Source organism: Centrocercus urophasianus, unplaced genomic scaffold, assembly GCF_019232065.1.
Source record: "Centrocercus urophasianus isolate 14NV4802_14NV808 unplaced genomic scaffold, USGS_Curo_1.0 seq_12, whole genome shotgun sequence".
In the NCBI taxonomy this organism is placed as follows: Eukaryota; Metazoa; Chordata; class Aves; order Galliformes; family Phasianidae; genus Centrocercus; species Centrocercus urophasianus.
Genome location: NW_024884364.1, coordinates 13,750,604 through 13,767,670, shown reverse-complemented (window position 1 = coordinate 13,767,670; position 17,067 = coordinate 13,750,604). Strand labels below are relative to the sequence as shown.

At 38.3% G+C, this 17,067-nt stretch overlaps 1 protein-coding gene across 1 annotated transcript in view; it reads left to right on the top strand.

Annotated features, from left to right (window-relative positions):
• PROS1 (protein S) overlaps window positions 1-13,280 on the top strand; it is a 31,733-nt gene extending 18,453 nt beyond the window's left edge. Inside the window, exons 9-15 of the mRNA XM_042811074.1 lie at window positions 1,708-1,826; window positions 3,663-3,852; window positions 4,797-4,964; window positions 6,022-6,190; window positions 7,756-7,904; window positions 8,634-8,847; window positions 10,983-13,280. Of these exons, the coding sequence (XP_042667008.1) occupies window positions 1,708-1,826; window positions 3,663-3,852; window positions 4,797-4,964; window positions 6,022-6,190; window positions 7,756-7,904; window positions 8,634-8,847; window positions 10,983-11,128 (1,155 nt within the window). The 3' untranslated portion in view covers window positions 11,129-13,280. The remainder of the gene's footprint in view (window positions 1-1,707; window positions 1,827-3,662; window positions 3,853-4,796; window positions 4,965-6,021; window positions 6,191-7,755; window positions 7,905-8,633; window positions 8,848-10,982) is intronic.
• The last annotated feature ends 3,787 nt before the right edge of the window (window positions 13,281-17,067 follow it).

The window sequence follows — 17,067 nt, the reverse complement described above, 5'->3', positions numbered from 1 at the left end:
CAAATGTGAAATGGAATAGCCATAAAATTAATCACACTTGTACATTTAATGAAACTGCTGTGTCATGAATGCACTAGAGTTTAGTAACTGTATTCAGCTGTTTACCAAATGAATATCTTGAAGAAGAAGAGCCCTTCACACACATTCTTGTCACTTCTATTCTATATACTGCCATCATATAAAAGATACACAGTGTGTTTTGAGGGATACCTTCATAGCAAATTGATTTTTAGGCTCCTACTAGTCAATGTATCTGTGCTCTAAAGTACATTCCGCATATCTTCCCACCTTTCTTCAATGCAGAACTTACTCCCTCTATTCTAAGTGCTTTACTTTCAAGAGAAAACTGAACATATTATTTTACTTGTACAATCACAGTTCCAGAACACAAAGAAGCCAACAGTGCCTGGAAAGGGTAGTTTACATTTGTTTGCTCATTATTTTACTAGTTTAAATCTGCACCACATGTAATTCCTATGTGCAGAAGCCTGTTTAAAAGTTTAGGTAGCTGAATATCTGAAAAATTAGGTGCTGCTGATTTTGATGTTGATTTTCATTTTTCCCTCCTCATTGTGGCTGCAGCTATCTGACTGTGATTACTCATATTTGACTTTGGCTAGAGAACTAGGATTAATCCCAGCTTTGCATACTGTTAATGGACTTCTAGTTCCCACAAACACATAGAACTCTTCTTTTACACTTTTCCTGAGAATATTCTGTCTCAGGACCTTCCTGATCCCATTAACAGTTCTCAGAAATATTAATTCAATGCTGTTCTAGCAGGAAGTGAAGTGTGTTGCTGATTGCATCAACATCCCCTTCCAGAACTGAAATAAAATAACTACATTCAGTGAACAGACAGAAATATTTTGTACCAATCTGTTACTGTATTTACCTGTAATTTGCTTCTTTTTATTCCAGGTAAATTATTCTAGTTGTACTGGAAGTTGTTCAGTTATGAATAGTTGTATACTGGTATTGATAAAGAGAAGGTGATCTTTACTTATTTATTTTTAAATCTATTCAAGTCACAGCTCTGACCTCCTTCCCTTCTAACACCTGATTATGTTTAGATTCCACACAGCTTTAATAATGGAATTTGTCTGGGCTCTAGCAGATGGATGTCATAGGTCCCTGGTGACAGAAAATGACATGATGGAAGATGAGAAATCTTGATTAAAATAATGAATATTTAAATAGTTGCAGTCCACCAGAACTTTTTCAAGCTATCTTTCAACAGCTTAAATAAATGGACATTTATAGAATCATAATTATTGAAGTTGGACAAGACCTGAGATAATCTACTCAAACCTTCCACCTACCACCAATGTTGCTCATGAAACTATGTTCTTTAATACATTTCTTGGACACCACCAAAGACCGTGACTCAACCACCACCCTGGGCAGCCCATTCCAGTGGATTACCACTCTTTCAGAAAAGTTTTTCCTAAAATCCAGCCTGAACATCTCCTGGTGCAACTTGAAGCCAGAGGCCATTCTAAACAAACAAACAAAACAAAACAAAACAAAACAAAACGGAGTGTTATCAATTTATGTATAGATATTCAAGTTTTAAAAAAATTAGTGAAGTCGTCCATTGCTTAAACAAACAACAACAAAAAGGAGCCTAACAGGAAACAATAGAATTTACTTAATGGAATTTCACAATACAATGTTAACAGTTTTTTTCTTTTCTATTACTTTCAGTCTGTTCCTGTGTGTATCCCACTGAACCTAGAAAGGAATTACGAGCTGCTTTACCTGGCAGAGCAGTTTACAGGGATTCCTGTTCTGTACTTAAAGTTTAAATTGCCAAATGTCACCAGGTAAGCATTTGCCATTGATAAAAGTATGCCTGGAAAGCACAGACGTTTCCCTTAATTTTCTGAGGATGTAGAGTGGACTGTGTGCATAAGTTACATCACCTTCTCCCCATAATGTTAGGATACCCTTCTATGGAGAATAGATTAACTCAAGCTCCTGCATGTACAGTCACTTAAGGGAGCGTGGAGTCATTTGAAAATGGACAGGCAAGAGTAATGTGCCTGGAGTTGTTTCACAGCATCTCTTAATGATTGTACTGTGTCCTTGAGACACCTCATCCAATATATAAACAGAAACTGTCTGATGTGGCAAATCTAAAAGGCCAGCAATTTTCTTCCAGACGCCTCAGAAGCAGGCAGAGCCAGTAGCAGCTGAGTACCAAACAGGAAACAGTGCAGAGCTAGGGCAGATGTGAACCACTGGCGGTGAGGGTATAATAGGCACTAAGTCCTATTGGTTTGTGCACAAGAGAGGAAAAAAAAAGTGGTGTATCTTTGTGACAGAAGCTTACTTTTCCCTTGAAAGAAAGAGCAGGGGTTAGGAAAGGTTGGAGACAGTGACAGAGATACAAGAAGTCAATTAGAATCCTCAAATAAAATTCAGATATTATAGGAAAAAGAGTTAGTTTATAGCTTCTGTTCTCATATATGGCAATGGCTTTAAGTTTGTTGCTGCTGCTATTTCAATAAAATCAGACTAGGGCTGGTCCAATCCTGTGCTTCCTTTCACAGCTTTCTGAGGACGCTGATAAAGCACAATACCTTGTCTGATTCACCACCTACATGATTTCCTTTATTGCTGTTAGAGCAATTGACAAAGATAGTGACCTCTGTATTACCCTTGGACTTCTTCATAGTGGCAGCCAAAATTGCAATGTTTCTTGACTTACTGAACAATTTCAGAGTAACAGAAAAGTAACAGTTAAGCTGATGATCCCCAGAGCCTCAGAACCATACAGAAAGACATAAATATTGAGAAATTTTTCTTATTTTTTTCCTCTGCCATTTTTCCAAGTTTACCTGGCAGTAATGCTTTCCTGGAAGACCTTCCTAAGAAGATAAATGTTCGAAACTATCTTAGTAGCCTCTGTAAATACAGAAAGCTTTTCTGTGGGTCTGCGCAAGAGACTGACATCTAGCGGACAAAGAACAAGACTGGGAATTAAAATGACCTAAGTTCTAAATTACTCAAATTTGTTGTCTTCAGCAAATCCTTATTTCTCTAAGCTTTGTTTTCTCCTCTCATTCTTAATCTGTTCTATCTGGCCCAGAAGTTCTGGGAGGTGTGAACTATTTTTGTACTCTCTTTCCCACTCTAGCCTGTCCTATATATGTAAACTGTAATTTTGCTATGTGTATGTTTAGCTGCCAAGACACAGACAACAAGACCTCAAATTAGAGAGAGATATGTAAAAGACAAATTGCTAAGTTATAATTGTAGGACAGCACTTGGCAAACCCATTTTACTAAATTACACTGTAGATCACTTATTTTTCCCTACATCATATTTCCATGCAGTGCAGTAGAGATATTGCCTCTATCGTCTTAATAAACAGGATGTGATGTCCTTCACATGCAATGCTCTTATGAGTTTTAGTGACTGAACAAAAGCTTTTTCAAATCCTAGCTCCAGGAATCAGTTGCTAAAGTTTTCCCTGGATTTAGATAACATTAGATTCTGCCTTTGTCTAATAGGATGCAAATATCACAAATGCTCAGAAACAGAATTACCAAAAGGTGACTATCTATTAACTTACTTACTAACAGGTTTTCCTAGGCTCTTCAGTACTTCAGTATTCCTGTCTTAATAAAAAAAAAAAAAATTTGTTCATAATTCAGATTTTCAGCAGAATTTGATTTCCGGACGTATGATTCAGAGGGAGTTATACTATATGCAGAATCCCTTGACAATACAGCATGGATTTTGCTTGCTCTTCGTGATGGAAAGATTGAAATTCAATTCAAGAATGAATTTGGAACAAAAGTTACCAGTGGAGGAAAAGCCATTAATGATGGCCTGTGGCATATTGTAAGTTGGATTTACCTGTCTTTCCCTTCCTTTAATCCCCTAATGGAACTATACCATATGCAGAATCTAAGCAACAATTCCGGAGGCTTAGAATGATGCTTCCAAATCACAGATTTAAAAAAAACAACCATGAAATGTGCAGGGATCCCCTTCCTCAGGGAATTTCTGGCACCTGTTTATCATCATTGATAAAGAGAGAATTAACACTAGCTAGCAACACAGGAATTCTTTGCAGTCATGAAAAAGGAAGCAGTAGATTATTAGAAAGTGTGATTGCAGAGTGAACTGCACAGTAATAAGACACTTTGCCTAGAAAGCAAAATTTACTTTCAGTAAACCAGAAGTCCAGCTTGTTCTTCAAGCTCGCACAGCCAAGATGAAGGAGCTTGCTCACCATCTGTAATTGACACCGTATTATCAAGACAAATTTGTTTTTAGGGAGTGAGAGAAGAGAACCTAGAATTCTGCATAGACCTGTTTCAGTTCAGTTCAACTTGCTTGACATTAAAATTCTACTTTGATGCCTAACAATAGCAGGAGCAGGTGCTGAACCTCTTCTGTGTTCTATCTCACTCACTCCATCCTCTGTATCAGCTTACAGTGAAATGGAGAGCTGTATGCCAAATGTAGAAATTGTACAATTGTAGAAGTCAGCATCTTGCAAACTCTATAGAGCATGAAGTAAACTAATCAGCTGTGTAGGCATTCTTGGGGCTAAGATGGGAGTAAAAAAAGATCATCTTTCTATGGGATGTCATGGATATGGACAGCTGTGATGATCCAAGTTTAAATATGCTATGAAGTACTGAATGCATTAACACTATTTTACAAGCCAGATATTTAGAGATATACAAATAATACTTCATACAGGTAAATATAATTAGCATTTAGAAATATCCTACTTGTTGGTGTGTGCCTATTTAAATATTTTCATTTAATTCTAGATATCAGTTGAAGAACTAGAAAACAGCATCAGCGTAAAAATAGCTAAAGAAGCAGTGATGAATATTAACAGCCCAGGAACTCTCTTTAAGCAATCACACGGTTTCTTAGAAACTAAGGTGTACATTGCAGGATTACCTCGCAAAGTTGGTGACACTCTCATTAAACAGGTAACTAAAAAAGCAATGTTAATTAAGGCTTTTTGTATCTTTTCTTTTGCAGTCATTTTGCAGGAAAGAATAGTAGCTTGAAAACTGTTCAGAAGATGAAAATTGGGTTATTAACCACTGTTTTGAAAGTAAATGTGCAGAGAATTTGCAGTCTATCCTCTCATTTCAGTTACAAAGGCACAATGTTTAAGGCCTAATCCCTTAGGATTCTGTACCTTATTTTTTTAAAGATATATTTAAGATTCCCTAAATCACCTAAATTTTCTGCTGCATGAGTATTTTGGAGTGACACGTTTGTGGTGTTAGCTTCTGCTATGCCCTGAATGGGTATGGATATCGTTGTGCAGGTAGCACAGTGAGCTTTCATTTCTACTATATATATATATATATATATATATATATTATATATACTCCTTAATAGCCCAGATTAGACACCACCAATGATTCATTCAGTCTTCCATTCCAACCTGCTCTGCTTGTTGATGAGGGGGGCACAACCAAGTTGTTTCAGCTATCTGCTTCTGAGTCCAGGAGCCCTCAAACTAACTGAAGGCTAACAGAGAAGCAAAAAATAACTGTACACCAGTTTTTTAATTCTTAATTTTTTTTTTCTCAAAAGCAAAGCAGAGAGAAAAAATATGAAGCAATATAACAGCATCTCCTTGCCTAATAGAAAGTAATTACAGAAATTTCTTTATGCTTTCATACAAGTAGAAGACTAGAGAAACAAGAAACAGTGCTATTGTCATTGTCCTTGAGATATAGAAAAACTATGGTAATCTAAGCAGAAGAACAGCATAAGCTTTAAAAATAGAAGCAGTGTCTTTTTTTGTACAGATAAGTAACATCAAAACTGGAAATATTAAATCAGGATAACTTATTGAAGGCTGAGGTACTAAATGTGTGCCATTTGTTTTCTCTCAAGTATCAGTTCTGTAACATGTAGCATTGATAAAGTTATTATTGGCTCTATGTTGATATGTAAAGTAAGACTTTCTTATTAACATTTTCAAAATAAATTTGAATTCACACCCCTAGTGCTGTAATTCCTCTACAGATTAACCCTCGGCTGGATGGCTGCATTCGTGCCTGGAACCTGATGAATCAAGGACATTCAGGTGTAAAAGAAGTTATTCAAGAAAAACAAAGCAAGCACTGTTTAGTAACAGTTGAGAGAGGATCTTTCTATCCTGGCATTGGCATGGCAAAGTTTCATCTAAACTATAGTAAGTATTTTTCTGTCCTTATACTTTTTACTGGACTGTTGATAGAGGTGATGAATTGCAAAGGAAAGTTAAAAAAAAAAAAAAAACAACCCAAACCAATGCTAAGCTATGTGCCACTACATCCAGTGGTGATTCCAGTAATTTTTTTGAGAAATATGTTTGAATGAGGGTTTTTGGTCCCATTGATGTCGTCAGTTTAATTTTTGCTTCAGATTAGGAAGCATACTCTCCATTTGCAAAAGATGAACACTAATTCTAATTAGATCTAATTCTGCTCTGTTTGTCTGCAGAGAGACCTACAATGGTATTGACAGAGAAAGTATACTGGGGATGTGGACAAGGATCATTATAGTTTTGTTAATGCAATTCATCTTTTAAATAAATATCCTATTTGAATGCCTATCTTGCTCCTCTTTAACCCAAAACTTCATTGCCTGACTTTCTAGCCTAATTTCAAATTTTGCAAGTCAGGATCACCCTCTGTACTCTCAAGTTCCTGAAGTGAAATATCTCTAGTATCATTGCAAATCTTGTTGTCATTGCACTTTTATATCTCAGATGCTATCCTGCCCTTCAGCCCCTCCTTTGATCCCCAGTCTTTTTCACCTTAGGACTTGCTATTCCTCCTGAGGCCTTTTATTTATATCCCCTAGCCCACTTCAAAAGATTTCTTCAGCTTCTTATATCATGTTTCCAATCAACTCAATATGAGCGATTCCTTTGCCACTGAAGGTTCCTCTGCTTCCCTCCCATTCATTCATATCATGTTGACGTGTCTCCTCCCGACCTTTTTATGTGGGGCTGCTGCTATGCCTTCACTCTCTCCACCCTCCATGCAGTTCCCAGCCCTGTACCACACTCCTCGATTCAAGTGGCTGCCCACAGCTACCGCTCCTTCCCACAGGCTGTTATAGCCCTATAGCCCACTGCTTCCACTCACACCTTCCTCTGTGTAGGGATCTAACGTCATTTCATGTTGTAGAATTTCTGCTTCCTGAAGAAACTACTAGAAAACAACTTAGATGTTAATGGGGAAAGGGAGGGCAGATGCTGGAAGTTACAAAAGATCACAAATAGCTCTTTAAACAATTTTTGTATTAGCTTCACTGTGAATACATCATATTAAATGATATTCACACCATCTGCACATTTGTTTTACCCATCTGCATATTCCCATTTTAGTAGTGGAACGATTTGGGAATGTAAAAATGTGTCAGAACTGCCAATCTTCTACTCAGTGGCAGTAATTTATGAGTTAAGCAGCTTTTTAGGTTTGATCTTAAATTGACCTATAATAAATACGGCACCTGTTCCATGTTAAAACAGAGAAAACAGCATTAAAAAAGAGTCCGAAGTCCTAAAAGAGCACAACAGCAAAGTGGGTTGTTCTGGTGGTTCAGATTAGACTTGCAGTTCTTTCTAGAAGTTCCAAAATTCACTTTATCTGGAGATTAGTACCAATTTTTCCACAATATGAAAACAGATTAAGTACTAATTTTTTAAGACTATGTTGATTTTTCATTTGCAGGTAAACTAATTAATTTCAATCTTTTCTTTTAAAACAGATAATCTTGACAGTGCTGAAGACTGGCTAATAAATGTGACTATGACTATTCGCCCATCCACAGACACTGGTGTTATGTTTGCTCTGGTTTCTAATGAAACAGTGCCTCTTGCTTTGTCCATAGTGGACTCTAACTCTTCTGATTCACAGGTAACCTTACAGTTCTAGCAGCTGGAACATCAACTCACACGAATCACAGCTCTCATCTTTGTCTCACTTAACTTACTAGTCATTTGTGAAAAAAGTCAAACGAGAAAGAAGTTACACACAGTGGAGGTGGAAGGCTGAATTAATATTTTGCAAAGTGCTTACATCATCTTTTGATGTGCAGAAAATGAATTCCTATTTGTGATTGTTACAGCAGAGACAAAGCACTAAGTGCTCCTATGTTAGGTGCTATCCATTATATCACATCTCTAACCTTTTCTTCGAAATGCACAGAGCAGAAGAGGAGGTATGGCAGAGGCTGAGTTGTGATATTATAGCAATGATAGTATGTTGGTTTCAATTTATAAACAGATGTTTTTGTTTGTCCATACAACTGCTTGAAATGAGAGCACATAAGGAAAACTAGGTTACCTTTGAAGCTGTAGCAGTACTCCTTTTGACTTTAAGAGAAGCAGAATTTCACCTCCGAACCACAACCAAAGAGTTTTTACAGGAAATGCTCTCACTTATAAATTTCAGAATCATTTATATTTACAAAGGGGATGCAGCTATCAACTTCAGTATCTTTTCCAGCTTAAGATGCAACTTTTTAAAACATCTCTCAGATTCCCTTTCTTTCTACTTCCAAATGTAAAATGTATCAAAATTAAGTATAATTGCGTGTTAAAGTTACACATAGCATGTTTTGTGACTTTGTATTCTCTTGTTTAGGAAATCATTGTGACTATTGGAAACATCACTGTGGCAAGTCTGGAATCAAAGAAGCTATGTACACCCAGAAAAGTGCAAGTTGGACTTCTGGTAACCAAACAGCAACTTCAGCTGTCTGTTGATTCCCACACGGACCAAAGCAATTCAGAGCAACTGTCTGTCCTGCATCAAGCAATGATGACAAATGTTGTCACCTACTTGGGTGGCCTGCCAGGTGAATTATATTTATTTTCATTCATTTGTTCTTTTGTACAAGCCTCATTACGTTCAGCCTTGCCCAAGCTGTACAAAGCATATAACTGTACAAGAAATCATTTACCCTTTTCACCTCCCAGATTCTTCTTGTTTCATCCAGTCTATGCAGCTTTTGAAGGAGCTCAGTTTTCAATAGGATCATTATTAGGTCCATTAAGAGGCATGAGTCTCTCTCTAGTGGTTTGAATTTGTGATTTTTTTTTTTCTTTTTAAGCTGGGAAGGAGTAAGTATTGTATTCTCTGAAATGCCACCAGTAGGAACTGTGTCAAGTGTATAAGAAAACAAACATTTATGAGTAAATTGTCAGAGATGCAGAAGCTTAAGTCAGAAATACTGTTTCAAAAAGTAGGCTCTGAGCAACCGTTGACTGACAGTCTTTGTGAGATGGAAAATACACTGAAATAGCAAATAACATTTTGTTTAAATAAACCACAAGTGAATCCTCAGTGTTAAAACATGAGCAAACATAATTTTGTACACGAAGTGTACACATGCATATTTGTACAGCAGTTCAATTTCGGAGTGAATCATGCAGAAAAAAGGCATTGCCACAGACAATGATTTTTCAGAGCCTGAGTTCCTCAAACTTAAAAATTGGTAGAGGAAAAAGACTGTGGTTATGAAGTTAAGTTACTAACAGCAGAGACTTTCTATTATCCTCTGTTAAAGGTATTTTAGGAAGAGTAAGTCACAATTTCTACAGAAAGCCTTGCAGTTTTTATGAACATAGTCTTGAATTGACATCCACGTTAACATGGGCTGCGTTGTCAAAGCACTGCCACAGATAAAGCCAGTCTTTATCTGCAGTGTGTTTCTTCCATGGGAGAAAATGTACACATGAGCATAAAGAAGTGAGAAACTGTGTATCCCATGGAGATGATCTGTTTAGACATTTTTCAAGGCAGAATACACTGGGGAAGCTGGAATTATGATTTCACCCTCTAGGCTTACTCGTCAGAATTGAAGCAAGACTGGGGCAGTACTGCAGCCCCAGTCCACAACTGTTTGAAGTGATAGTTGCTTCTGCATCCATGCAGAGGCAAATCTTTACACAGTGGTAGTAGAGGATATAAAAAATTTTAACTAAATGTGACTTTCTCCTATAATTTTGTTTTTGAATGGGTATGCAATGTCATGTAATCCAGCTAACCAGACAAGTTTCATTCACATAGAATATGTAGAATAAGAATACTCTAAGAGTACAGTACTGTCAGGCACCACTTCAGGTAAGTGTTTTTGTAATGCCTGCTGACTTTTCAAACACAGATGAAGTCTGTATTTGCTTAGTAGATGCAAGTTGGTAGATTAACAGAGCCGTAATAACTTTAATACAATTCTAGTCATTTCAGAGCCTTCTTCACGTTTGTGGTATCTGACTCTTCCTAGCGCATTGCCAACACCGAGGCCTTAAGAGTTAAGACCTTTGCTAAAGTCAAGCATCCTAAATAGATAAGATGAGTACATATTGTATTCTGAGGCCTCACAGCAGTTCTTGCTTGATCCTCTGCCTAACATATTGAACGCTGGAAGCACATCAGTGATCTGATTCTAAGAAAGCTAAATGAGCAACAGATAAAGTGGGTCTCTCACAGAGATTTCACATGGAAGAAATAGTAAGGAAGCAATAAAATGTGTGCAGTTCCCAGGGGTCCCCTATTTGAAAACGTGCAGATCTTAATCCAGAATAGCTTTCTGGCAAAAGTCAGATTGTTCTTTCCATGACCTCTAAACCTATAAGCATCTGTTTGTAGGTCAAGAGAAAAACAGTGGGCTCCATGGCACACAGTACTAGTTCATTGTAGTTAAGTGTTTCTCATAGCAGCATTTCCTGCATTATGTATAATTTTCTAGTTTCTGGTTGGAAGAACACTTAAAATACATATTTCAAATTGTGTTGACCCTACTCAGCTTTGCAGACTTTATCTCAAGGAATCTTAAACAGAAGGGAGAAGAACTTAAAAGCCTAATTGCTGTTTTCTCCCATGGATGACTAACGGAGGCAGACTGGAGTGTTCCCCATGATTTTGCTAGTCTGAAAAATACATAAGACATTGCATGCCTTGGCCTAATAAATTGAATGTGTTTCTGTGCAGATGTTCCTGTGGGTGCTACGTTAGTAACTGCTTTCTTTAACGGCTGCATGGAGGTGAAGGTCAACAGCAGACAGCTGGATCTGGATGAAGCCATTTTGAAACACAATTCCATCAGATCTCACTCGTGCCCACTGATTATGGAGTAACCATTCAATTCTTAATTTAACTTTTTTCCTTTCAGATATAATTTGCATAATTAGTCTCATGTCATAATGAAGCCTGTACTATTTTATTCAAGATGTGCCAGGAAAATAATCAACAGCGTGTTTTTCCACCCATTTATATAGAATATGGGTGAAAAAATCCCTTCTCTTTTCAGCTCTAAAGAGAGACAATCAAGATCAAAGTTCTGCACTTTTTTTTTTTTTTTAATTCATATCAGTGATAAATCTTAAAGCTAGATTTATCTTCCATGCTCAGACTATGCCCTTCATACATTTAGTTTGGAAAGAGAAATTTTACGTCTTATTTTTCATATATCAGCACGAAGTTACAAGTTGTAAAAGTTAGCAGTGTATTAGAATGTAGACAAAATCATTCTCATTAAGCTTTTCCAAATATAACATACAAAGAGAAATCTGTACAGGTTTTGTAGTACATGCCTTCAGTAAAAGAGAAAATGCCCTGGAATCCAGAGCCCAAACTGTCTGTGGGTATGTTTACATATTTGTACCAATGTTGGTAAAGCAACTTCCAAACTATTATTTTTTCTTTTTTTTTTTTTTTTTTTTTTTTAACATAGTTCATCTTTGCAAAGTAGCTTATATTGTACCAACTTTAATTCTTCTATTTTAGGAACACAGCTTTAGACTGTTCTGGATTAGATCAGGTAATTTACTTCTAAAGTGGATTAAAATACAGGTGAGGCAATTTTAGAAAACAGAAAATTGCATGAAGGAAGGAGCTCTGGTCTTCATCATGGGAGAGCAGACTGGAATTTCCTAAGTAAAACTGAGAACTTGCAGCAAACTGTTATTCAATTTATGACAAATTTGGCACTCCTCAATACAAGCACCCTCTATGGTCATCATAAATTCCCTTCACTTTTGTCAACCGTGCATTCACAGAGGCCCCAGAAGAGATTTATTTGCAAGCCCTAATACAGTTTCTGACCTACTTGAAAGTCTTGATTTTACTAGCAATATCAGAATGTAAAGCCATGTTCTGCTCAGCCAAGTTTAACCAAACAAGTGATTAGAAGAGTACTGTTTTCCTCATGTTTTAATTTCAAGTGTTTCTGGTATTTCTTTCACATTCTTAGTGTTCTTTCTGCTTCCAAGCTCATTTTCACGCAACCAGAAGCCTCTCTGTGCAGCTCACATATGGTTTTGTTAACCCCAATACAAATAAATTGCAAGAGAATTGCTGTAAGCAATGAATATATATACTCCCATCCATCATCTGGAGAGACATTTATCTGTCAAATTTTTAGACCCAGGGTTTGCTTTCTTTGCTCAAGACAATGAAGTGGAAATGTATGTAAAGAAGGGTGGATTGTGACAAGATTCATTTTGAGGATAGTCTTTCTCCAGAGATGCTCCCAGTGACATTAGTGAAGTTTCTTTCACAGCTGAGTACGAACACTAGTGCATCACACCACAGAATCTGAGCCCATCTTTCAACATTACTCCTTTGTCTGCGGTTATTGTTAACATGGCTTCCCACTTGTGCCCTCAGATATAACACAATATTTGCTCTTCTACACCAACCAACTTCAAAATGGCCTCTGAGTCTGTCCAGCACTGATTTGTATGCAGCTGCTTATCTGCATGAATTCCCTACATCTGTCAGCTTGCCAGTAAACTACAGGTTCCATTTGCTAGGAACGTATGAAAAAAGCCGTTTCATTTCTCCAGATTTCATGAGAGGGAAATCAGTGCAGGAAAGCATCCCCCCACCTCCTTGCTGTCTTCCCATCTCAAGAAACACGTGCTTCATTTGGGCCTAGTAACTACCGAAATAACCATTGAATTCTGGAAAGCTCTTGGCCAGTATCTGTCTTGTACAAGTAGAGAGGAAACACAATCAAGAGTCAACAGTACTACAAACTCTTATATCAGCCTGTGTGAGCAGCAGGAGAAAAGGCTGGTGCTTTTTTTCTGTTTAAGTGTAAAAATTGGTATAGAATTGAAATTAAAGAAAATCCTGTTTTCCACACAGACACCACTTCTTTTTGTTGTCATGCAAGAATATTTTAGGATACTGTAGTTACAATGAAATGTCTGCATTTTTTAAATGTAAAAGTGCCTCCCTATTGTAAAAAATAAATGAAGCAGCATTTGCAAGTTTTTTCTCCCATTAAGTTGTATTTGTCTGTGTTTGTTCATTTTCACTGTGCAAGACTGGTTCTAGTGGTCAAATGGTTGACTCCAGAGCTTGTGGTAATCTTCAGCATCAGAGACAAGAGCTAGCTTAAATTAGTAGTCTGTCCAAGTAGTATTCAGTTGTCGCTGTCAGGTGAGGTCCTGGACGACTAGAGAAAGGGTCACATCACTCCCATTTATAAGAAAGGGAGCAAGGAGGACCCAGGGGAACTACAGGACGGACAGTCTCACCTCTGTACCTGGGAAGATCACAGAACAGATCCTCTTGGACGAGGACCATGTGAGGAATGAGCATGTGATCCGAAACAGCCAGCATGGCTTCACCAGTGGAAGGTCATGCTTAACCAATCTGGTGACTTTCTATGATCAAGGGACGGCATTGGTGGACAAAGTGAAGGCGACTGCTGTCATTTACTGGGGGTCGGGGTCTTGATGGATGAAAAACTTAACATAAGCCACCAGCGTGCTCTTGCAGCTCAAAAAGAAAATGGTATCCTGGGCTCCATCAGAAGAGGGGTGGCCAGCAGGGACAGGGAGGTGATTGTCCCCCTCTACAATGCCCTTCTGAGGCCCCATCTGGAGTACTGTGCCCAAGTCTGGAGTCCCCAGTACAAGAAAGAGAGAGAGCTGTTGGAGAGGGTCCAGAAGAGGGCCACTAGGATGATCAGGGGACTGGAGCACCTCCCCTACAAAGACAGGCTGAGGAAGCTGGGTTTGTTCAGCCTGGAGAAAAGAAGGCTGCAGGGTGACCTCATTGCAGCCTTTCAGTACCTAAAGGGAGCCTACAAACAGGAGGGGAATCAACTCTTTGAAAGGGTAGATAACAACAGGACAAGGCAAAATGGTTTTAAGTTGAAGGAGGGAACATTTAGGTTGATATCAAGGGGAAGTTCTTTACTATGAGAGTGGTGAGGTGGTGGAACAGGCTGCCCAGAGAGGCTGTGGATGCCCCGTCCCTGGAGGTGTTCCAGGTCAGACTGGATGGGGCCCTGGGCAGCCTGGTCTAGCATTAAATGGGGAGATTGGTGGCCCTGCATGTGGCAGGGGGGTTGGAGATTCATGATCCCTGAGGTCCCTTCCAACCCTGGCCATTCTGTGATAACTTGTTCTCTAGATAAATGTTTAACTTTATTAATTGTGTAATATTGCTTGAAGAAATTAAGCTTGGCTTAAAGCACACGTGGAGGAAATTAGATCAATGACACTTATTGATCCCTATCTTTTCTCCTTCATCAAATGTATGTAATTGTATTTTAGGCATAATCATTTCAGCAAAGGCTGTTCAGTGTTTATATATGGAACAGCTGTAACCTGCTGTATGCACCAAGTGTTACAAATCAGCATGTCCCAGTTTCCTTGAAAATGAAATCTAGCCACGGAGTTGGTTCTCATTTATACCAGAGCAGCTTCCTGCTTATGTGCCTGATCCAAGCAGAGTGTGTGTGCTTTAATGCTTCACATCTCTTGGAAGAGAAAACTGACTGGAATGGGTGTGAACACCTTCATTGTTGATATTCAAAGTTAGCTCTGGCATTGCCATCTTCAAAGGAAGAGCAGCCAAACGTTTTAGACATTCCAGTCCTATTTATCACTGAACAATGTATTGAAGGATCAACAACAAAGGATGTCAGTCCTTCAACGTTATTAGTTGTATGTATACACTAAATATTTTGCTACCTCAGCAATCTTAGGATATCAAAACACCTGGATTCGGGAGCATTTTATCTGCCAAAAACAACAGCAATGTAATAAAAAATTCGATACAAGGAAAACCTTAGCAGCTAATAACAAAGGCATAAATAAGGCATCACTTAGTAAATAAATGAATCACCAAGACATTTTGACTAATTTTCTCCTGCATTCTTTTCCTGACCACAGTCCTGCCCCTGCACTTCAGAGCTAGGTGACCATAGATCCGTCTGCAGAAACGTCCATCCAAACTAAAAAAAAAACTTAACAGGAATAGGCTTTACAGTATATGCTTTTAAAGCAATGCTTCCTATCCACCAAATGAATATAGCCCTATTGTTGCATTGGTTGTACGCCTTTATTAGATATGATAGGTTGTAAAATTATTAGTAGATGGATTTCAATTAGAAAATGTGAGTAACCGTAGAAATCAGGTTGTTCTGAGCAAGAGATACTAGCAGGGAGCCAATATCTTTGGCTTTTTAAACAGATATTTGCATTGAATCAAAGTCTGCACAGTTGTAGGTACTTCAGGAGTTAATTACATTGCTTTTTTAAAATTTATCTTTATTTTCCTCTTCTAAGTAATTTGTAGTATCTTAAAATATTAGGAAAGTGAAAGAAAATCACAAGTAACAAGAAACTGGAATCTGGCAATGTAGGCTTATGGAGCTACAGGTATTACACCCTTGCCATACAGCTTGTGAGGACCACAGAAAAATGCAACAATGCATAAAGACAGAACTTCCCTCTCTCCATAAGCAGTTACGTGCTGAAGACACAAAGTCCAAAACTCATCTGTGATACCAGACCTTCTGTAGACCAAGCCTCTCATCCATGTTTCCTCAAAAGCAAATTATGTCCTTCAAGTAGCTCTAAAAACCTTGCTTTACCTGTTAAGTCTCAACGGCTCCACATAAAAAAGCAATGCTTTTTATCATTAGGAAACTGTGTTTCTCTTCCTTCCTATCACCTGGTTACAAGAGAAATAAAGGCCAACTCAACAACATACCACCCTGCAGTCACAGAAAACCATACAGTTAGCTTTTATTTATTTATTTATTTATTACATAGAGGGCCTGAATCAGCAGCACTCATCTCTAACTTGGCCAAGATTCCTCTACTGAAGGGCCACCACAGCAGTGGGGAAGTTCATCCAGCAGCAATACCACTGGGGTGTGGTGAAAGCCACTCCACAGAATGAGAGCTACACTTCGTGAACTTTTCCAAGGTCTTACACATGATATAAGAAATAAGAGTTTACTAAAGGCAAGGTTAACAGGATCTAAGAAGATCACTGAAACACACAAAGTTATATGTGATTTTTGCAAACTTGGAGTACTATGGAAGGTAGAGAATAAAAATGACTTTGTTCATCTATAAAACAGAAAATATCCTGCTTACAATTCAGCATTGTCTTACCTTTCCAGGAAAAGTTTTCCTTTCATCAGATTCTGGTACAAGTCTCACCGATCAAAGCAAGAACTTTCCCCTGAGCCAGCCTTCCTCTTTTCCAGCCTATCAGGGCCATATGCTCATTCCCACCAGCTGGCCACAGTCTCCTGCTAAGGCACTCAATTGAAAAGCAATCTTCCCTTTTAAACCTGGGCAGAAGCCAGCCTTTTGTTTAAGGGGTTTCTTCTGTAACAGAAGGTCATGTAGATTTAACAAACCTGCTTGCCTGGAACAGGAAAACCCTATCATCTTGTAATTCATGTCTTCATATTAACGCATTGGGCAGCAGAGGCACTAAGCAAGCTGCACAGAAAATCTGAAACCTGTATCTCAGTGAAGTTTTATACAAGGTTTCGGGGTCTTTCCAGGGGATGCGTAAGTAGTTTGCTGGCAGCCTCACAAAACCCTCATAATGAAGTCATTAGTCTGCATTTGCCATTTTCCACAGATGTGAATTGGAATGACATCAGGATCTGCCCCAAGCCATCCCTCAGCCTCTGGGATTGGCTAAGAACACGGACTTCTTGGGGTGCTATGTCCTGAGGGGGAAATGGGACTGGCCCAGGTCAGGCCATCAGGAGAGATGCTTTGCCTGCAAAGGCTGCTTCTGTAGGCAC